Genomic DNA, 24718 nt, shown 5'->3' on the forward strand with positions numbered 1-24718 from the left:
GTGACTGAAAATATTGGCAGAAAGTGTACATTTTTCTCGGATGCCGGGTGAATTTCTCGTGAAAAAGTCCGATAGATTATCTCCGAAAGGTTGGCACACTCTTTGGCTATTGTATAGCAGTTTGAACGTTTGGGATATCGTATTTGAGGCTTGCACACACGTATCTATGCGGCCGTAAAGGCAATTTTGAAGCGTTATTCGTAAAACGATAACAACTGCATACCTATCTCTCTCCATCCTTGACTATATGTGTGAAACGTGCGAGAGGAGGGAGGATAAGTCTCGAAGAGATAAGGGAACGACGCGAGGAGGAAAGGTCTTTGGTTCGATGACGCGCAATCGATCGTTTCGTTTCGTTGATCCTTCTAGCGTGTCAACATTTGCGAAAGCAATATATGTGAAAGGCTGTCTTGTGGTTCATTAAACTTGTTGTTGACATTTCTCATTTTTAAAAGACCATCACTTGTATTTTTAATATTTTGATAATATCGCGAATTTTCTTTTTTTTTTTTAATATTAAAGGTTTGTTATACAATCCTTGTTAGATGATACTGTATATAAATCAAATACTCCCTTTTTGAACAAATTGGTTATCGAAAAAAAAAAAAATGAAGCGCGGAGCAAAGTTCAGGATACAAAAACTGCCTCCGGTTGGTTAATTTATAGTCATTATTCACTGTGTATAAAACCTGTATTTATTTTGTGGCATTAAGGCAATGAATTTTAATTGATACGAAACCATTTATATTATATTATACCTTTTGCGCAATTGAATCTTGAAAAATAATAAATGAATCAAAAGTTTATTAATTCAAATTAAAATTTTAATTCAATTAAAAATTATATGTGGAACTCTAGAACTATATTTATTTGATTTCATTAATTAAAAATTTATGAAAGATATCCTTCTATATTAAAAAATGTAAAAAAAATATTGATAATATGTTCAATAATTCTTTTTGTTTATTCATGAACAGTTTGAGTATTTCCATAATTAACATATTTTTCTCTCTTTCTCTCTTATAATAAAAAAAAGGCACTTGTTAAAAGTTAATGATCGTATTCAGATTCCCCGCTGTGACACAAAGAGAGAAGAATCTTAATAAATTTCCAATCCATGGATCTTATTTCAGTGTGGGCTGAAAGGATCAAAAAAAAAAAATCTAAGGAAATCAAATATTTCTCAAGTTTTCGTGAGAGAATCTCTTTAGTTTGAAATTAATATCTTGGATGATGAGATTGTGGAATAGTTTTGGAATAATTAGCATCTGCGTTACACAAAACTTTTCAAATAAAGGAATTCAACTGATGCTGAAATCAACTCAAGTATAAAGCGATAGAACTTTTTTTTTTATTCCTGATTTCTTGTGAATGATATATACGGTATATTTGTGGAGGAAAAGCAGGTATTGAAACTTATGGAGCAGGATAAAAGCATTGAAATCTAGAGAAGGAGAGAGTCTGAGAAATTTCTGCCCGCTTTTAGTTTGGACCAACCGTCTTCGATCGTATTATTGCACGTGACTGCAACTCGTGACATAGTTTCCTATATATGTATATAATGCCAGGCTTCGGTATCTTATTGAGATGCGAATTTTGTGTGAATGCTTTCATCAAAAGCTCCCAAGATTATTCTCCAATGCATAATTCAGACTAAATTATTCATAGTACGAATAACACCATCAGATAATATATTGCATATATATAGAATATTGAAGATCTCAATTGTAATTGGCAAACTATAATTTTTTTTTTTCTTTCAAATGTTATAAATGTCATAAACCATTTGTAAAGAAAATTAGAACATGTTTTCTTTTTTTTTTACAAATGAAAGAAACATGACTAAAAGGGATTTATAGCGATGTTTACCAACGATATAAAATGAAATTAATTGCTTTTGAGAGTAATTACGCATTTAATGCACATTTCTTAATTATATACTGCAATAACACATTGCGTTCTTGGTAATTAAGTTTAAGACCACGAACCATAGAGAAGTTATGGTTAATTAGACGAGATAGGTGTTGGAGAAATCGTAAAATGTGATTGGAACAAATCCAATTCAATATCTTCTATTTTAAAATTAATAAATTCTTGATTGATCATTCGTTAATGTAGAGAAAATATTTTCACAAACTTTAATAGGAAAATAAAAACTTTTTTTTTTTATCGTATTTTCGAATGAAAAATAAAGATAAGATGCAATCAAATTTATTACATACATAAAAGGAAGGAAGCGTATATAAAAGATTAAAGATTTGACAAAAATTTTGGCAAATTTGTACAAATCAACAAGAAAAAGGAAAATTCTCGTATTCCATTCACATGAACAGAAGGCGTGTCTTTATTTCTCGACTGCACTTTGCGTTTTCGAATCCACACGGACTATTAAATCTTCTCGTCCGGTAAAAACTTGTTCCGAATTCTATTTGTCTTTTCACCCTATCTCTTCCGTGCAGAAGCAAGTTTGGCCACTTCCGGTTATTCGGCGGGCCTCCGCGAGGGACGACGTCGTCTGCTCGTTTCAAGTTCCGGCGACCAAACACTAATCGGTCTAGACTTTCACTCTTCTTTTGTTTTCCCTTCTTCTTCTTTCTCCATCTCATTCGCCCCTATTCGGCGAAGAAAAAAAAAAGTTGCGCTCGTGTGCACACAACTTTTTTTTGGCTTTTAGATATGCTGTTAAATATTCAGTTTTAAAAATTTAAATTCTGTTTTATTATCTGTCAAAACAGAGGTTTTTTTTTTATTATTTTCATAAACTCTTGCAATTAAGTTAAATGCTTGAAAATGTTCCAAGTAAACAGATAAAAAATTAGTGAATGAGCTCAGTAATTTCTTAGAGTGGCTGAATTCCGTCTTAATATTATTTTCCAAAAGTGGTATGTAGTAGAAAGAGAGAGATAGAGAAGGGAAGTTGTAGAAGGAAAGAAATTGTGAAAAATAAGAAGAAAAAAAAAACAGGATCGTAAAGCAAAAGAAAAAGAGGCGCAGTGGAAGCGTCTCCGCCGACATTTAATAAAGTCATCCACCTGCGACGGGCTAATGGTAAATCTATAATGGCTAGGCACCTTCTCAAATACCTTTCTCAAGTAGTTCTCGTCATCGCGTCTTTTCCTGGTGTATTCCCCTCTTCATCTTTGTCATTCCCTTTTCTCTCTTCCATATACCCCTTTTTCTCTCTGATGTTCCTAGTTTTTTGTATTCAGCCATAACGATGAGATTCTCCGCTTTAACGTATATATATATAGAGAGAATGAACTCTTTTTTTGCCGGAAACAATCCTGCGGAGATCGAAACGAACGAGTCTGCCTTTTAACCGGAAGTGAACGGTCAATCGAAGGCACTGTGATATCCGGAAAGGATGCAAGAAAATAGAGGCGCCTATCTAATCTCTTTAAGGCGGACGTATAGTGTACGGATATAGAAAACGTTTCAATGGGTTGTCTGGTTTTCTTCTACCGAATCTCATCTTACGATGACTGTTACTTCTCTCTTTTTAGCGCGGGTATTCTTTTATTTCTTTCATTTGGATTAAAAAGATCTGCTCCATAAAGAGGCTGAAGAGCCTTTCGGTAAATATAGGGACAAATAATCTATTTTTGGCCTGAAACTTTTATTTCGAAACATAAACGGGTTGAGACGAACCTTTTTCGTACAAAGGTACTAAGTAACTATATTACAAGTATGGTAGAAAGAAATGCCACACTGAGATAAATTTAATTCAGCATCTAAACTTTTTTAGGGACAGATATTGTACCTGTATTTTTTCACCAAAAAGCGCAGATGCGATACTATTTTTAGAATCGATGTTGTTCGAAAGGTTAGCTACACCATCTGAACGTATGTTTAGTACTTTTCTCAGTGCATATATCAATTAATTATTATTGTAATTAATGCCATGTTAAGCAATGTTTGATTAATTTAAAAAAAAAGTTATCGCAGACTAGATGTAAATCGTGTGATTGAGTTGTCGAAGAATGATGATGGAATTTCTTTCCATCAATCTGATGGTCAGAGATCGAGTGATTAACATAATTTTTGTCCTACGAAACTGTAAATTAAGAACAGGGAAATAAAATTTGATTGGAATTAGAAAAGTTAACTGTAAATTCTATATATTGCGGCAATAAGTGGTAAACTTTTCTAGTTATTTTTACTTATCAGTATGGGACATATTCCCAAATTACTCGGCAGGAATTCTTACAAGAGTTTCTCGAATATAAATTTTCTTTTTCTTTCTAAAAAACAATATTGTTATTGACTTTTCTTGATCCTTGTGTCATAAAACTTGAAAGAAACGAGCATCTTTTTACTATGCACTTTGAGGCAAATTGTCTGGCTGTGGCATAATCCACCTCTATATCGTTTCTTCCAACACTTTTGCGACGTTATTGCATTTCGGAAGGGAATGGGTACAGTCTGCAATGCAGCCGATTAGTGGGATGCAGTTCTGATAGCAGGTCGAGTGGTTAAAAAGAAGAAAGCGTATTTCCCGATTAGTACATGGTTTTTGCACAGAGAGAAAGAGAAAGAGGCAAAAAAAGAGGACACACAAGATAACTTGGTCTCCTGTTGAGCGCGTCGAAAGGAAAGGTGCGATTCTGTGGCATCAGAGTGTGGGATGAGGGTGGCGTGCAAGAGTATCCAGTATGATTTCCCTGGGGCGAAGTCGGCCGATCGGTCGATTGAGTGGGTGGTTGAAAACCGCACTGGGAAACCTAATATCCGAAGGCCCTCCCTTTTCTGTCCATCTGACGAAAGCATGGACTAAGGAGGGTCTCAGTAACTCGAGATGTACGGAAACGAGTTTATCTGACTTTTCAAAGGATATGGTAACTGTATGCCATCTATATATACATTAGTCAGAGAAATGCATTGGGATTCGTCTTGACTCGCGTCCCTCATCAAAGCTAATGGTGATAATTTCTGTTGATTCGGTCGTTAGTTTCTCTCAAGGTTGGAGGCGTCGGGCTCAATTAATCGGTTAACCACTACGAGAGGACACAACTTCGGATTGTAGATTGTTTCCGTAAACTCTCGATGCCAACCACTGATTTGTTTTACGACTCAGGATCCAATTTGTCTTACTTAGTTCAATAGCCTTTTCCAATTGGAGTACTTCGAGATTCACTGGATGAAAGGATTTTAGCGGAGTTAATCTTTTAATTGTCACTAAAGGTTTTTATTTTGTCTGGATGAAAATATATTTCAAATCAATTTTTTAATATTTATCAAATTTTAAATCCCCTGTATTTATTATCAATGATATTGATTCACACAATAAAAATAGAAAGGAATTTGCTTCTTTTTTCTCATGATTGTTAAAAATGGATACACCTGAAAAAAAATTGGTGGTAGTATTTTTTTTTTTACAAAATTTTGAAATACCTTCTCTTTCGAGGAGTTTGATCTTTTACCCTTTTACCAGAACGTTACATGTTCAGTGTGATCTTGGAGAAAACGCATAATTATGCGATTCCATGAAATTGTACTGCGTTCTCTCCGGCATTCTTGTGGCGCGGGAATATTTTGGTATTCCAGTAATAGGTGCTATTCAACCCCCGTTGCGTATACGGTTGTGCCAAAATGGCAGGACCAGGACTCTCAAACCACATTATACTTTCTTCTCCTCCTTCTCTCTCAAAACTCAAATCGTTTCAGAACCATGTTATTTGCTCGTGTAGAATCGTTTATTTTACCATATTCTCTGTCTGTGGCTTTAACATGTTGCTTTCTTAAAGACGAGATTTTCTAAATCGAAACAATTGGTTATTAATTGCAATTTAGAAATAAAAATCATAAAAGGAAAAGGCCAAATATATGTTCTCACAATGCATCTCGAACTTTGGTGAAACAAACTCTATACAATATCTCCTTGCGGTGTTAATCAGCGCTATCGATCTCGAATCGATACTCGATGGGAAATAACGGTTCTCGTCGACCTTCGAACCGGTCTTTTCTTCTCTCTCACTCTCTTGAGAGAAATTTCCATCGCAGTATAGTGATGGCGAAGAAAGTCCTTAAAAATCCATTTCGCACGGCCCATTAAGCGCACATGTTAACCAAACATCTCTGGTTCCAAAGCACATATCTTACTCCCTTCGAAGCTCGTATTAGGTACTACCTATTTGGAAGGAAGCTATCAGATTTTTCCTGTGAGCGACTCGTGCGCTCAAAAAAACCTTTTCGTACTCTTGGAATCCATTCTCAGAAAAGTCAGATGGCAAAAAGTAGATGAGGGTGAGAAAAAGGAAATGAGAGGAAGCGGATGCATGAAAAGCAGAGAGAGAGAGAGAGAGAGAGAGAGAAAGGAGAAAGAAGGGTCAGGAAAAGACTTGATAGAAAGAGTGAAATAAGGAGTGAAAAAGCGAGCAGAAAAGAAAGACATTGAGTGGGAGGAGCTCTACAAAGAGAATAAAGAGAATTCCGTGCTTGTTTTAGATCGGATAGGTTGCGTGTGAGAGAGACATGAAATATTTACATGAAATAATGCCACTCAAAACTCGAGAGAGACTTTTCCACAGTGTGTTTATTTCTGGTCAAATTTTAATTAGAAATAACCGCAATGGGACAACTTTTCTTACATGTCATGAAATGGTTGCCATTATCAATATGTAAATTTTAAATAAAACAGTATGTAATTTTATGTGGAAAACCATTTATTTTATTTGATGAAGTCATTTATAAATACCTACAGTTTCTCATATTTCACTTGGATAATTTTAGATAATGCAAATTATTTTCATTCTATAATAACAATAATAGTAATTCCAATATAGATATATACATTAAGCAAAAAGAGTTTTAAAATTTATGAAAAATGATTTTCCTTTTTTTTTTTTTGCATAATGAATTCGAAAAAATATTCATTTGCATGTCTTGAGTAAATTATATACATTTCTCGTATACTCATTTTGTCGGATTATTTTCTTTCTGTAATTTATTCATAAATGAATATAATATCCGAAGAATTTGTTGAAAATGTTAACTTTGGCAAATTATCAATTTGTCCTAATTGCAATTTAATTGTCAATAAAGCAAATATGATTTGTGTGTAGCATTCATAATAAGGTTTAAAATTGGAACTATTCAGAATTTCATTTAAATATTCTTATTCGTTGAATTTGAATTCTGCATACTATCAACATAATAGATTCTTTCATCTCAGATTATTACTATTTGAACCATATGTTTAAATTGCAATGAATAAAAATTACGAACTGAAAACTTTTGCACTATTGGAGAATGAGATCAAATGTAGAGTTAAAGAAAAACTTTTAGTTATCAGATTGAAGCGCATTCTTTTTTTAAAAAAAAAGAAAGGAAAAAATGGGCTGTTCTGATATGGGTGTAATTTATCGATAACGAGACCGTTTAAAAGTCCTTTTAGAGTAAACGAGAAGTATTTTTATCTGAATGCTTTTTCCATATCGCCTAGAGAATACCTCGGGTATTTGTAATGACTCACAGTTGATATGAACATACCACAGTATAAGCAGTTCATGGTATCATTTCCTATGCAGCTGCCTTCATCGGAAAAATCTCTTCCCCTCATGGCTTATAAAATGTAGGACTATAGGCAATAATAAACCAAGAGACATATAATACGACCTCGATATCGATTGTATTCGATTTTCGAGTCTACATACATACAACCTGTTTTCAACATTGTCAGCCACGCAATACAGTACCTTCGTGAGTAGAGACACTTTATTAGGTTCTCGGCGTACGTTACGCTCCGGATATTGGCAGTAAAACGGGAAAGCTGCCGAAGTAAATTCGCGTATATAAACTTTTGGCTTTGCATAGCACGTAAAATCTTTAAACGACATATATACTCGCTCGTTCAAATGCCGAACACATCTGTGTGAGGATGCAGGAAACCATCAGCTGAATCGATAATTCAAATAGTTGTAAGTTAATTGGTATTTTTACAGATTCACGAAATGTAGTAAAATAGTAAAACTAATTTTGCGCAAGATATTATATTGTTGTAACTTTGTGTGAAATCTGAGCAGGACATTTGTGAACGGTACTTAAAGCTCGCGTAGTCGATGAAAAATGCATTTGTTTCTCCCGTTTTCATCTAACGAAATGAAAAACGATCGTTTTGCCAAGGTATGATACGTGCAATGCTTTTGAAACTGTTTCACCGATTGTTCTCGTGTGGAAAAGCGACTGGAGAGGAAGTAGGCGAGTGTTCGAATGCACGGTACCTGAGATCCATTACGTTTCGGTTTTCCGCGATGTATCCGACGGAAATTGGAAAAATAAATGAAAATCGATTTTTCTGTCCGCTGCCTAACGTTATCGTCTCTCTCTCTCTCTCTTTCTTTCCATAACCGAATCCCTTTTACCCCATCAACTTTTGCCATTTCTCTCTCCCCAATCTTGTAACTTCCCTAATACACGCGACATCTTGGATTGGGTAAAAAGAATGTAAAGGACGCTTTTACTGGCTACTTTAGAAGCTACTTTGGTCCAATTAAAATACGCTAACGTCGTTAATCAATTTTAGAGAGCTCTGTGAAGACTAGGTATAGAGGTTTGGAGAGAGAGAGAGTGAGAGAGAATGTTAGCTGAGGAAAAGGGAGGAATTCCTTTCGCCCTTGTCTCTGTAGCATTCTGACGCGAGCCATCTCACCCCCCATTTCCCCCGCTCAGAATTTCTCCCCATTTTCCACCTCAACATCATCCCCCTAGTTTCACCCTAGACTACTTTGAACCGCGTCACCTTAACTTCGACATCAGAGGCAGGCACTGCGATATTATCCGTTCTAGAGTGCTCGAGGAATATTACGTGCGTGGTGTATACCACCCACACACACCCATGGGACACCCTTCCATGGCCACCTATTTACCCAGCCTGCCTTTCGAGTGTACCCACCTCGATGGCGACTGCTAATCGAGTTATCGATCCTTGACTCGTCACCGCGCAAAAGAGAGAGAGCGAATATTAGATTCCAGACAATTTTTAATATCCAAACGGGATCATACGGAAAAGGCAAAACGGATGCGCTTTAAAAAAAAAGCAGCAGCGGTAGCCAAAATAAAATACTTTTGACTTCTCCGCGCTTGTCCGTTATTCCGATCGCCAGAAGCGACTCTGCTTCTGATGAAAAAACTCACTTAATTTACTCGATCCCGATTTTCAAGTAAAAACGTCAAGAGCAATTAGTTTCATTGAAGCTCAGTCAGGCGAAAAAGATGCTTAATTTAATGTACAATTCGAACAAAACAAAGTTATGTCGAGAGAAAATATTTATTTTTAATGCATCTATAGTCTCTGTGAATCGTTTGAAAATTTTAGATTAGAAAGAATTTGCAATTTTAGTTATGTCAAAAAGTTTCTAAATTAAATTTGTATACAAAAGTTTTAATGTATATATATGCAAGGAGTATAACTCAATTTTTTGACTTTTAATGAAATTTTAACTCTATACATACATGCGTATGTTAAATCAAAGCAAAGTTTAATTACTTTTAAATCTAAAAAAAAAATTGCAATTAAAAGTTTACAAATTTGCAGTATGAAATGTTTCTAAAGCACAAAATATACATTGGAAAAAAGTTATGGTGTAATTTCTTAGTTTCTCATCTTCTGGACAACAAATTTAAATGGCATATGTTTTTATTTGAAAGAAAATAAATAATAAATAAATAAATAAGAAAATAATAAGTAAGAAAGTAATATAATAATAGCTACTACTTTGTGCTCCCTGCATATACTTCTGCCATCTAACGGCGACAGTATGTAATAAAGCTGTCATTATATTACTTTTCTACTTTTCGTTTTGCAATCGCGTTTTTGTATGAATTTGCACAATTTTTTGGATTTAGAAAATTTATAAGATAAGGATCCTTGGTATTTTGGCTGATTTTGTAAAAAGTGTTCGTGTTTCTAGAAAAAAGTATTTTTAAGTATTTTATTTTTTATTTTCTAATTACAATTTTTTAAACCCAAAAAAATTCTAAATTATTATGCGAATATTAAAAAAGAGATTTTCGAAAAATATTTGTTGTTTACGAGCACTATACAAAAAAGATTTGCGCATGGAAAAATATAGATGAACAGAAAGTAAGAATGATACGGTTCGCTGGATACAGACTGATTTCAATATCTACCTTCAGAAAATCGGATACACGATGTAAATCCGGTGTTGTCTACGGCTCTCGAGTTTCCCCGCATATAGTAATATATATATATATACATATACCTGCGCACACAGATAATTCAGTCGTTTCACGAGCGAAAAAGAGCTTCAAGAATTGCCAGTATTGTATTCAAGAAGGGTAGATATCACGGATAGATCCGCGCCTATATATAAATGTCAAGAGCAAGATACGTGTGTACATTGATCGTACATAGATTTGTTCGTAGCACGTTTCGCGAAAAGAAGCAAACCAGAAGAATTGAAGTGAGGGGGTACGGGGTAAGGCGGGGGGGGGGGAAGGGGGATACCAAAGAAAATTCCAATATAGTTGAAACTCCCCTGGCCGTGCACAGAATGCATTCGGGCTTTGATTGTGCCTTGGAAGCATATTTTCCTCCGTACTTCCGATATTGCTGCACACACCATGTTCTTCTTTTTCTTCATCTTCTTGCAACTGCGTACGAATCTGCCAGTACTTTTCTACTCCATTCCTCGCGCGACACGCCTCGAAATGCATACGATGGAAAAAATGAGTTATTGTACTATATATATATATTTCGTAGTGGAAATTCATTAATCTAGAGTTTAAAATTGCGCATTTTCATCTAAATATTTTCGTTCTAATTTTATTTTTACACTATTTTCATCATAGCCGATCAGACTATATATGTACACCTTTTAATTTTAAATATTCACATCTTTGGATTCGTTGATGTCTCTTCCAATATTCGCTAAATTGAGAGCAAAGTTATTTTCAATGAATTCCATTTGTTCGAAATGCGTCACCATCAAAGATGAAGGCAATTATGAAGGTGTTCTATATTGAAGATATTTCCGAAAGTTCGGATATTACATTTTAATGGAAAAATTATTTTTTCCCCAAATTGATTTTCTTTAAAAATTTATTGTTCCAAAAATGCGATATTTACGAATTATTAATTAAAGGGAAAAAATAAATTAAATCAATATTATTTTCTCTGTTTCAGGTAATGAATTAAATGAACTCAGTTTAGAAAAATCAATTGGATATTAAAGAATTGAAATACGAATTTAAGAAGCAATCGAGAAGAAAGGAATAAAAAGAAAATAAGAAGAATAAAAAATAATCTGTACTAAATCGAGGAATTCATATTTCTTGGAAGTGTCAACTTGAAAATAGATGATCCAATTCAAATCTGTTCCTGGAGCCGCGAATCGGTGCAGCAGCCTCGTACCCTCAGGGGTACGATAGATTCTTGAAAGAACCCAGCATCAAGATAAAGTCAGTGACGTTGCTGCCACAAAATGAGCAGGAACGGGCCTTGCCGTTAGTGGTGGAAACCGCTGTCACCGTACAAGGGCCTCCCTGGCTGAAAGGGGGCCCCGATTACGGCCCCCCAACGGGCCCAGCAGATGCTCCATTAGACGAGGCATCATTGCGGGCCAGCAGTTCTGATCGAAGAGAATCCCTCGATCCGGATAGTCGGGCCAAAAAGGCCCGTCGATCCTTAAAATATCTACGCGATCGATCAGTGGAGTTTCAAGATAGATATCAGACAAGTGGTAATCTTCCAAAAATTGGAGCGGTAGCTTGTCCAAATAGAAGACGCCATTCTTGTAGGAGACACAAGGATTCGAACAAAAGAACAGTTACAGAGGAATCACGGCGTAAAACAACGGAAAGACCGCGGGAGAATATAGATCAACCGGTAGTGAATGAGTGTTGCGTTTTAGTGAATAGAGAAAATCAAAGTGAACAATCAATTACCGAGAATATTAATTTATGGTCAAATAATCTTTTATGGACGAATAATATAACAAGTGTTGAACCTGTTTTGGTGCATCAGAGTGAATGGATTGTGAGGTGTCCACCTTATCAGGAGGGCAATATCATTGGGCCTAAGCGCCTCGGCAAATTTGCCAATATTATTGACAATTCAAACGAGGCTATTAAGGACGTTAATAAAAAAGTAATGGCAATGGCGAAAGCAATGACACCGACGTGGTCATTGAGACTTCTTGGTGTTAGTTGTGGTTCGGTGGTTTGTGCATGGGGACTACTGCTGATACTGTCAGTTTTGGGTGGCGCGACACACAACACGGGAATTGGAAGCTTTGGTCTTGGCACTTCAGCTGAGGATAATATCAACAGCGCAAGTTGCCCTTGGGCATGTGGCTGCGGGGGACCAAATATCGACTGCTCTTATCGTGGACTCACTCAAGTTCCAGGGGATCTGGCCGCCTTGCTCTCCGCCGAAAAACTGTGAGTTATTTTTTTTTTTTATATTTATATGCATGCAAAAATCACGAAGTAGAATAAGGAACTCTATATGGGAGTGAAATTTTTTTTATTATTTTTCTTTTCGAGTCGTTTTTAGTTAGCGATACTAGCGCTCTTGCGGTAAAACTGTTGCAACTCAGGTGAGAGATGAATTATTACAAATGGCGAACATGGATCTGCGCATGCGTTTTGTGTTTAGCAGACGAAAAAGGTGAAAATTTAGTTGCAATATTCTTCCTTATACTACTTCGCACGTACATAAACTTAGCGAAACAACTTCAAAAACCAAAAGTCTTATATAGACCAAAATTTGCCGCTTTTTAGTCGCTAATTAGTTGTGAAAAAAAAAATTTTGTCGCTCTTCAATTTTTTTTAAAATAGGGTGCTTTGCTAAGTTTACATAAAGTTAGCGAAGCACCCATTCTAACTCCGTTGTTTACAAAGATTCACAAAATTCTTCTTGACAGAAATTTGCCGTTTTTTTGCCGTAACAAGACCAAATAATTCATTTTCCAAAAACCCAAAAAATTAATTAAAAAAATTTAAAAAAAAAAATTTTTTAATTTCAAAAAAAAATTTTTTTAAATTTAAAAATAAAATTAAGAAAAAAATTTTTATACGAACTGTAAATGAATGTAAATTAAACAACTGCAGATGAATCACATAAGTACAGTAAAAAAAATGTAATTCATATAGAAAAAGAAAAACTTATTTGTTAAATTTTACATTAAACTAAATTAAATTATTTCATAAGAATTTAAAATCTATGCAAGAGAAAATACGTAATCATAAATTATAAAAAAAAATTAATCAACTACTCATACGAAGAACTACTCAAGCAAAAAAAAATATTCTTAAAAAAAATTAATTTCATTACCTCATTTCACTTACATATAACTAACTACAAAACTTTCATTAAAAATGTTAATTGTTATTAAAAATCAATTTTTTACTTCATTTTTGACGTTAACTTTTTTAAAACAGTATTTATCAATTTTAATTTGTCACGACAAAATCGAAACCAAATGAAATGATCTTAATAGTCAAAGCGACAAATTCCCCAAGTAAAATTTGAATTAAAAAAGTTAATTGATATTAAAAATCACATTTTCAATTTCGTTTCCGACTTAAAATTTTTTTAATCACTATTTATCAATTTTAATTTGTCACGACAAAATCGAAACCTACTTGAATACACTTAATAGTCAAAGCGACAAATTCCCCAATTAAAATTTTCATTAAAAAATATTAATTGTTATTAAAAATCACATTTTCAATTTCGTTTTCGACTCAAAATATGTTTAATCATTATTGATCAGGTTTAATTTGTCACGACAAAATCGAAACATAATTGAATACACTTAAAAGTCAAAGCGACAAATTCCCCAAGTAAAATTTTCATTATAAAAGATTAATTGTTAATAAAAATCACATTTTCAATTTCGTTTTCGACTTAAAATTTGTTTAATCAATATTTATCAATTCTAATTTGTCACGACAAAATCGAAACCTACTTGAATACACTTAATAGTCAAAGCGACAAATTCCCCAATTAAAATTTTCATTAAGAAAAATTAATTGTTATTAAAAATCACAATTTCAATTTCGTTTTCGACTTAAAATTTTTTTAATTCGTATTTATCAATTTTAATTTGTCACGACAAAATCAAAACCTACTTGAATACACTTAATAGTCAAAGCGACAAATTCCCCAAGTAAAATTTTCATTAAGAAAAATTAATTGTTATTAAAAATCACATTTTCAATTTCGTTTTCGTCTTAAAATTTGATTAATCAATATTTATCAATTCTAATTTGTCACGACAAAATCGAAACCTACTTGAATACACTTAATAGTCAAAGCGACAAATTCCCCAATTAAAATTTTCATTAAAAAATATTAATTGTTATTAAAAATCACATTTTCAATTTCGTTTTCGACTTAAAATTTTTTTAATCACTATTTATCAATTTTAATTTGTCACGACAAAATCGAAAACTACTTGAATACACTTAATAGTCAAAGCGACAAATTCCCCAAGTAAAATTTTCATTAAGAAAAATTAATTGTTATTAAAAATCACATTTTCAATTTCGTTTTCGACTTAAAATTTTTTTAATTCGTATTTATCAATTTTAATTTGTCACGACAAAATCGAAACCTACTTGAATACACTTAATAGTCAAAGCGACAAATTCCCCAAGTAAAATTTTCATTAAGAAAAATTAATTGTTATTAAAAATCACATTTTCAATTTCGTTTTCGTCTTAAAATTTGATTAATCAATATTTATCAATTCTAATTTGTCACGACAAAATCGAAACCTACTTGAATACACTTAATAGTCAAAGCGACAAATTCCCCAAGTAAAATTTTCATTAAGAAAAATTAATTGTTATTAAAAATCACATTTTCAATTTCGTTTTCGTCTTAAAATTTGATTAATCCATATTTATCAATTTTAATTTGTCACGACAAAATCGAAACCTACTTGAATACACTTAATAGTCAAAGCGACAAATTCCCCAATTAAAATTTTCATTAAAAAATATTAATTGTTATTAAAAATCACATTTTCAATTTCGTTTTCGACTTAAAATTTTTTTAATCACTATTTATCAATTTTAATTTGTCACGACAAAATCGAAAACTACTTGAATACACTTAATAGTCAAAGCGACAAATTCCCCAATTAAAATTTTCATTAAAAAATATTAATTGTTAATAAAAATCACATTTTCAATTTCGATTTCGTCTTAAAATTTGATTAATTCATATTTATCAATTCTAATTTGTCACGACAAAATCGAAACCTACTTGAATACACTTAAAAGTCAAAGCGACAAATTCCCCAAGTAAAATTTTCATAATTCATAATTCATAAAATTTCATTAAGAAAAATTAATTGTTATTAAAAATCACATTTTCAATTTCGTTTTCGTCTTAAAATTTGATTAATCAATATTTATCAATTCTAATTTGTCACGACAAAATCGAAACCTACTTGAATACACTTAATAGTCAAAGCGACAAATTCCCCAATTAAAATTTTCATTAAAAAATATTAATTGTTAATAAAAATCACATTTTCAATTTCGTTTTCGACTTAAAATTTTTTTAATTCGTATTTATCAATTTTAATTTGTCACGACAAAATCGAAACCTACTTGAATACACTTAAAAGTCTAAGCGACAAATTCCCGAAGTAAAATTTTCATTAAAAAAAAATAACAATTAATATTTTTTAATGAAAATTTTACTTGGGGAATTTGTCGCTTAGACTTTTAACCCAGACAGCACATAACATTGCGGCAATGTTGCGGCAATATTGGTGGGCAAGTTTCGCAATATTGCCTTGTAACATTACAGCAATGTTGCCACAACATTAAAATGTCCCACCTTGCTCAATATTGCACAGTAAGCTTGCCACAAGGTTATGTCAAGGTTGCACCACAAGCTTGCAGCAATGTTGCACGGTAACATTGCCACAAGATTGCTCGGCAAGTTTGCATCGTAAGATTGGTGTAAGGTCGAATAGTAAGCTAGCTGCAAACTTGATGCTACAGAAAATTCTCACCGTAGGCCATTAAAATAATTTTTTCTTCCATTAAAAAATAGCTAGATTTAAATGTTTTAATTCCATTTTTTATCCTATCTTTAATTTTTTTTAATTGAACAATTAAGTAAAATAAAATTTAAATTATGGATATTTCCTTTTTTGAAGTGACGTTCAAATATTATATAGCCAAAAAACTGACAATAAATGTAAGAAAAGTGCCTTCGGCGAGAATTTTCTGTAGCATTAAGTTTGCAGCTAGCTTACTATTCGACCTTACATGAATCTTACAGCAAGCTTACGATGCAAACTTGCCGAACAATCTTGCGGCAATGTAACCGTGCAACATTGCAGCAAGCTTGTGGTGCAACTTTGACATAAATTGTGGCAAGCATACTGTGCAATATTGAGCAGGGTGGGACATTTTAATGTTGTGGCAACATTGCTGTAATGTTACACGGCAATATTGCGAAACATGCCCAGCAATATTGCCAAAACATTGCCGCAATGTTATGTGCTGTCTGGGAAGTGTATTCAAGTAGGTTTCGATTTTGTCGTGACAAATTAGAATTGATAAATATGGATTAATCAAATTTTAAGACGAAAACGAAATTGAAAATGTGATTTTTATTAACAATTAATATTTTTTAATGAAAATTTTAATTGGGGAATTTGTCGCTTTGACTATTAAGTGTATTCAAGTAGGTTTCGATTTTGTCGTGACAAATTAAAATTGATAAATACGAATTAAAAAAATTTTAAGTCGAAAACGAAATTGAAAATGTGATTTTTAATAACAATTAATTTTTCTTAATGAAAATTTTACTTGGGGAATTTGTCGCTTTGACTATTAAGTGTATTCAAGTAGTTTTCGATTTTGTCGTGACAAATTAAAATTGATAAATAGTGATTAAAAAAATTTTAAGTCGAAAACGAAATTGAAAATGTGATTTTTAATAACAATTAATTTTTCTTAATGAAAATTTTACTTGGGGAATTTGTCGCTTTGACTATTAAGTGTATTCAAGTAGGTTTCGATTTTGTCGTGACAAATTAGAATTGATAAATATTGATTAATCAAATTTTAAGACGAAAACGAAATTGAAAATGTGATTTTTAATAACAATTAATTTTTCTTAATGAAAATTTTACTTGGGGAATTTGTCGCTTTGACTATTAAGTGTATTCAAGTAGTTTTCGATTTTGTCGTGACAAATTAAAATTGATAAATAGTGATTAAAAAAATTTTAAGTCGAAAACGAAATTGAAAATGTGATTTTTATTAACAATTAATATTTTTTAATGAAAATTTTAATTGGGGAATTTGTCGCTTTGACTATTAAGTGTATTCAAGTAGGTTTCGATTTTGTCGTGACAAATTAGAATTGATAAATATTGATTAAACAAATTTTAAGTCGAAAACGAAATTGAAAATGTGATTTTTATTAACAATTAATCTTTTATAATGAAAATTTTACTTGGGGAATTTGTCGCTTTGACTTTTAAGTGTATTCAATTATGTTTCGATTTTGTCGTGACAAATTAAACCTGATCAATAATGATTAAACATATTTTGAGTCGAAAACGAAATTGAAAATGTGATTTTTAATAACAATTAATATTTTTTAATGAAAATTTTAATTGGGGAATTTGTCGCTTTGACTATTAAGTGTATTCAAGTAGGTTTCGATTTTGTCGTGACAAATTAAAATTGATAAATATGGATTAATCAAATTTTAAGACGATAACGAAATTGAAAATGTGATTTTTATTAACAATTAATATTTTTTAATGAAAATTTTAATTGGGGAATTTGTCGCTTTGACTATTAAGTGTATTCAAGTAGGTTTCGATTTTGTCGTGACAAATTAGAATTGATAAATATTGATTAATCAAATTTTAAGACGAAAACGAAATTGAAAATGTGATTTTTAATAACAATTAATTTTTCTTAATGAAAATTTTACTTGGGGAATTTGTCGCTTTGACTATTAAGTGTATTCAAGTAGGTTTCGATTTTGTCGTGACAAATTAGAATTGATAAATATGGATTAATCAAATTTTAAGACGAAAACGAAATTGAAAATGTGATTTTTAATAACAATTAATTTTTCTTAATGAAAATTTTACTTGGGGAATTTGTCGCTTTGACTATTAAGTGTATTCAAGTAGGTTTCGATTTTGTCGTGACAAATTAGAATTGATAAATATGGATTAATCAAATTTTAAGACGAAAACGAAATTGAAAATGTGATTTTTATTAACAATTAATATTTTTTAATGAAAATTTTAATTGGGGAATTTGTCGCTTTGACTATTAAGTGTATTCAAGTAGGTATCGATTTTGTCGTGACAAATTAAAATTGATAAATACGAATTAAAAAAATTTTAAGTCGAAAATGAAATTGAAATTGTGATTTTTAATAACAATTAATTTTTCTTAATGAAAATTTTAATTGGGGAATTTGTCGCTTTGACTATTAAGTGTATTCAAGTAGGTTTCGATTTTGTCGTGACAAATTAGAATTGATAAATATTGATTAAACAAATTTTAAGTCGAAAACGAAATTGAAAATGTGATTTTTATTAACAATTAATCTTTTATAATGAAAATTTTACTTGGGGAATTTGTCGCTTTGACTTTTAAGTGTATTCAATTATGTTTCGATTTTGTCGTGACAAATTAAACCTGATCAATAATGATTAAACATATTTTGAGTCGAAAACGAAATTGAAAATGTGATTTTTAATAACAATTAATATTTTTTAATGAAAATTTTAATTGGGGAATTTGTCGCTTTGACTATTAAGTGTATTCAAGTAGGTTTCGATTTTGTCGTGACAAATTAAAATTGATAAATAGTGATTAAAAAAATTTTAAGTCGGAAACGAAATTGAAAATGTGATTTTTAATATCAATTAACTTTTTTAATTCAAATTTTACTTGGGGAATTTGTCGCTTTGACTATTAAGATCATTTCATTTGGTTTCGATTTTGTCGTGACAAATTAAAATTGATAAATACTGTTTTAAAAAAGTTAACGTCAAAAATGAAGTAAAAAATTGATTTTTAATAACAATTAACATTTTTAATGAAAGTTTTGTAGTTAGTTATATGTAAGTGAAATGAGGTAATGAAATTAATTTTTTTTAAGAATATTTTTTTTTGCTTGAGTAGTTCTTCGTATGAGTAGTTGATTAATTTTTTTTTATAATTTATGATTACGTATTTTCTCTTGCATAGATTTTAAATTCTTATGAAATAATTTAATTTAGTTTAATGTAAAATTTAACAAATAAGTTTTTCTTTTTCTATATGAATTACATTTTTTTTACTGTACTTATGTGATTCATCTGCAGTTGTTTAATTTACATTCATTTACAGTTCGTATAAAAATTTTTTTCTTAATTTTATTTTTAAATTTAAAAAAATTTTTTTTTGAAATTAAAAAATTTTTTTTTTTAAATTTTTTTAATTAATTTTTTGGGTTTTTGGAAAATGAATTATTTGGTCTTGTTACGGCAAAAAAACGGCAAATTTCTGTCAAGAAGAATTTTGTGAATCTTTGTAAACAACGGAGTTAGAATGGGTGCTTCGCTAACTTTATGTAAACTTAGCAAAGCACCCTATTTTAAAAAAAATTGAAGAGCGACAAAATTTTTTTTTTCACAACTAATTAGCGACTAAAAAGCGGCAAATTTTGGTCTATATAAGACTTTTGGTTTTTGAAGTTGTTTCGCTAAGTTTATGTACGTCTACTTCGCGTCTAAAATATTGGAATAGCTAAATATTTCTCTAAAGCAGTGAAAATTACGAGTTAAAATATTTTTTAATAAATTAGCCCACAAGTTTTTGAAGAGTTTATACTAAAAAGAAAATAAAATAGAATTTTTGGTTTAGGAATGTTAACAACTGCAAACGTAACATAATAATGGCGCTAAATATAAAAATGTGATTTTGAAAGTATTTTTTTAAAAATAAATTTAATTTAAATATATTAAAGTTTAAGTGGTATTCAAATCTAAAAGTTTAAACTATGCGCAAAACTCTGAGCTTCCTAAAACAATTTCAATTACGTTTATTTCGATACTTTTTAAACTGTATATTCTATTATTTATAATACACAGTATGAGGAAAGTTTTATATTAAATATCGAGTTTTGTGTTTGTTGAAAATATTTTTATAGTTCGAGAAATAATTTTATCTATCATTCTATATATTTGGAAATATTTTAAGTTAAAAGCAATTTAATTATACACTGATATACGAAAGTTAAAAGCATTCCACAGTTTAATATCATTGCTTTTTTCACGTGAATGGTTAAAAACAAAATTTTTTTTCGTGATTTAATAAAGTAATAAAATGCATTTTTTTGTTATTGTTATATTCCTTAGATTAAAAGAAGGAAAAAAAAATTTTTAAGAACATATTTTTTTAAAGGAAAAAATAATAAATATTAAAATTCAGCGACGAAATTAATATCTGCTTTTTAGAAGAGAAATCATTTTCCCATGAATTATTTAAGTTCATTTAATAGTTAATGTGAGTTGATTACATGCTACAGAGAGAGTGCACCTGCACATTAATCATCTGGCTATCAACGTAACTTTCTGCATAAAAAACAATTATACTTAACCCCCTGAGGCGTTGATCACACTAAATATGAATTATTTAAATATTTTTATTTTAAAGAATCTATTTAAAATTTATATTTCCTTTTAATGTCTGATAGAAGGTCCAATCTGCAATACTTGATATTTCTATTCTTGAAACAAAAATACTTAGTCTATATTTACATTTCTGAGTATAAGTCTAAACATTCTTCCTCTATCTTGACTCGTTTTATCGTTAAGGATTAGCGTGAGTTTCTCACCGGATGGCTCTGCATTACTTTTTTATGAGTTCAATATATACGATTTATAAAGGTACACCGCTGTCTTTAATGAATGGTCTGAAACAACTTACCTTTTTGTCGGCATTAACTACCTATACATTTTTAAAATTTGCTCCGAGAGTGCGCGACAAAAATAAACTGGTTTTTCACAAATTAATCTGTATAGTTGAAAAATTGACGAAGGAGCTGCAAAATATTTTAACGGATTGAACTGTTTTTAGTCTGATATAGGAATTTGTGTCTTCGTTTTTGTTAGTTTGCGAATTCGAAATAGATTGGTTATTTTAAAAAGTGAATTTTTCTTATTCTGATAAAGAGTTGTGTGATTAACCACTTTCTCTAGAAGGAATCAAGTTGAATTAATTCGAGGGGCTCGGAGGCGAGTAGGCTTGAAACAGCGTGGTGTATTATTTGTCTTCGTTATATGCTTCATTTCCTGTAAAAACAGCTTGTCGACAGCCCGCGGCGAAGGGTCGACGGAACGCATGTTGTTTTCACGTGAAATGAACTGCATAATAAGGCGTTGCCCAGTGGCACTAAGCCTGTCCGCGTTTCTTTTTCACAGTCTTTACCATTCTCGATGATTCGTGAAAAACGTGCCTCAAGAATCAAAACTACACTTTTTTACTTCTTTGAAAAAAAAAAAAAACAACTCGGACTTTTCTCTCTTTGCGCTGCACAAATTCTTTTTCATTATAGAAAAAAGTTTTAGTGATTAGAAAAGCAACAAAAGAAAATCATTTTTATTATTTCTTTCAAAGAGTGTTTCATTGGAAGTAATTTTAGTTGAATGGTAATAAAAATTGAAAAAAAAACCTTAAACGAAAAAAGTGTTAAGCGAGTATGAAAGGCCAAGTGGCCAGGAGCCAACGATTTCATGCGAAATAATTTTATTTTCCGTTCTAAAATTCAATGGTTCAATTGTGAAGGACAATAAAAGATATGAAGGAAGAAAGGTGGAAATAATGAAGCGATGTAATGTGAATAATCAATGGTCAATTGTGCGTTAATAAATTTTGCAGCGTCATTTATATATAGGTGAGCCTCTTAACAAGTCTAATTAGCATTAATATGCCAACCACTGGATAAAAATAGGAAAAAAAAAAGAGGAGGAGAATATAATTAAAGCGAAAAAACATTGCGAGGACATGATTGTGTGTTTATCGTGCAGGAAAAAGCAGCTTGTGCGCGTGAGGCACGCGGGACATCCTACTATTAATACCTAATGCCTTATTAAGCGGGATTATGAATATTTAAATTCATCCCGACCATCGCGCGCGCAACCCCTCGTTCTCTCGAGTGAGCCAAGCATGAACACCGTGTCGGTTTTGAATTTCATGGGATTTGCATCTCCGATCAACGCCGCCGCTGCTTCTGCTGCTTCATTTTCGGGGAAGCGACTCTCGTTTTGAATCTTTTTGATCTTCCGGAAACTCTTCCGCACTCTGAATATAAGCTCAAGTATACTAACTCTGCGCGATACTAGAAGTCAAACGAGGGCTTATTGCATTAGAATTCATTGGAATATTTACTTAACGAGTGTATCCTCACTTGCGGAATATTCAAATTTTATCAAAGCTATTAAAACATTTTCTTTATTAAACTTGCCCGCGTACAATTCTCGCAAGTTTTAATTTCCCCCAATTTTTAAAGTAAATTTCATATAAACGTAAGAACAAATCGAATTAGTAATTATTATAAAAAAAAAGATCACAAAATTGTTTTCTCAAATGTTTGCCAAATAAAATCTTTGGAACAATTTCAAAATTTTTTTTGTTTCATTTCGCGAGATATAGATATGGAATTTAAGAAGCCGATTGGAAACACTATTAGAACGATAAGTACTTGTTGACCTTTTACAAAAGATTAAAAATAACAGAGGTATAGAAATTATTTTGTGACGTAAATGAAACATTTACGATTTATGAAACGAATGTATATAACTTTGTAGAGAAAGAAGAAAAGTTTCTAAATCAATGAATAACTAGTTTAGATCTCTTGGATATCATAGTTTGGAAGATATGAAAAATTTTTCTCACGGCCTTTATATATATATACTGATTATATATCTAGTTCGTGACTATTGATGACGGATGTAGAATGAGAGTCACTGTGTGTACCTGTTAGTCTGGACATTTATAGTGTGCCTGATGGAGAGATAACGAACGACAGCGTTTAACCAACTAGATGGACCAGAGAGGAGAGGTTCTATCTGGACCAGCATCTAAATCTAAGAAACAAATAGGTGCACGTTTACACATATCATGAGTATATATATATATATAAATTTGAATTGACTTGCCTTTTCCACCGAAAAGATGCGTGACATTCAAAACGAATATGCGTGGAAACGTTAACATTTTTTCAACGAATATTACGCTTGTTTTGACGAGCTATGAACACGCACAATTGATTCTTTGTTCGATAAGCCACCCACAACGTTTATTTCGTAAATGCATTTCTTTTTTTTTTTTTCATTTGATTATTTAACATTCTCAAGTTGGGTTATTATTTCTCAAGACGGGTTATTATTTCAAAATGGAATCAAATTTTATTTTATTATTTGATTTATTTACGATTTCCTTATCATTTATCGTTTCTAGAGTAGATTTTAATTTCGTCGATAATTTTTTGTGTGTAAAAATTATAACCGGATGACTTCATCTGTTAATTAGTTTAGAAAAATAATAAGTTAAAAATGAAAATTATATACACTGCACTCTAAATCTTAATCTTAATTTCACTGATCTTAATTAAGTGGACGAGTTTTCATTAATTCATCAGTAAAATTTTACTATGAGAATCAGTAAAAACCACTGATTGTCAATGAAATTTCACTGATTCATAAAAGAAAACTCGTCCACCACTGAATTGAAATCATAAAAATATTCACTGATTCAGATTTACTCTCTAAATTTGATTTAGTAAAAATGTTTACTAATTTAAATTAGTGACTCACTTTTTGCTTCTGAATTAGTAAAATTTTACTAATTGTTAGTAAAAGTTACTAATAATTAGTAAAATTTTACTAATTCAGAAGCAAAAAGTGAGTCACTAATTCAAATTAGTTAACATTTTTATTAATTCAGATTTAGAGAGTAGAGTGTGAGAGAAACGATTGGTTGCGATTACCATTTCGTTAGTAAGAGTATTTTTGCTAATTTATAGTTACTGTTACCATGTGATTAGTTAGTCTAACCATTTTTTTTAGTAAGGTAACTAAAATGATATATCATCTGAAAAATAGTAACCCCAACCAATCTTTTCTCTGAACGAGAAAAGACTATCTTGAGATGATCTTGTTTGTTTTTGGAATGCTGAGTCGGTAGCAAAAGGTTCTTTTTTTTACAAATGAAACATGTTGAACATCATGTTTTCTCTGTTCGGGAATCATTATAGATTTTGAAAGTAGATAATAAATAATTTTCATTGACTTCGTGGAATATTTTTTAAATATAAAAGTGAAATTTTTGATTCATTCAAGTTTGAGACTTAAGGAATTTCGAAACAATTCACTTATTCAACAGAACTGTGTCTTGAATTTTTAATTTCCACTTTACTTTCTCATAGGTTCTGAAATTTTGATTACGTATAGAGTATATTTTCTGGTTGAAAATGGAAGTAGTAATTGTTGCAATTCCAGTATTTGCCATCTTACGCAATTAGCTGAAAGGTTGGATATATAGTACTGTGCGAGATTGTGAGTTACTTTCAAGTTCCGTTTCCGTTTAGGAGTCTCTCGAGTCTCTCGCCCCTATTTCTCTCTGGGGGTGTATTGTCTCGAGGTAGGGCACTTATGATTTTTCGATTAAGCTAGATAAACAGTACTTGAAAAGCAAACAGACCACA

General features: G+C 31.4%; 1 protein-coding gene across 4 annotated transcripts in view; it reads left to right on the plus strand.

Annotated features, from left to right (window-relative positions):
• LOC127279260 (protein slit) overlaps positions 1-24718 on the plus strand; it is a 257827-nt gene that overhangs the window by 15005 nt on the left and 218104 nt on the right. For 3 of the 4 annotated variants that reach the window (XM_051301503.1, XM_051301522.1, XM_051301532.1), the window contains exon 1: positions 11326-12399. In XM_051301503.1, the coding sequence (XP_051157460.1) occupies positions 12110-12399 (290 nt within the window). In that variant the 5' untranslated portion in view covers positions 11326-12109. Of the gene's footprint in view, positions 1-11143; positions 12400-24718 lie in introns of those variants that run through there. The other variant, XM_051301513.1, reaches the window with a different exon arrangement.

Source organism: Leptopilina boulardi, unplaced genomic scaffold (assembly GCF_019393585.1).
Source record: "Leptopilina boulardi isolate dan_hultmark-lab unplaced genomic scaffold, ZJU_Lbou_2.1 LbouV2_112, whole genome shotgun sequence".
NCBI lineage: Eukaryota > Metazoa > Arthropoda > Insecta > Hymenoptera > Figitidae > Leptopilina > Leptopilina boulardi.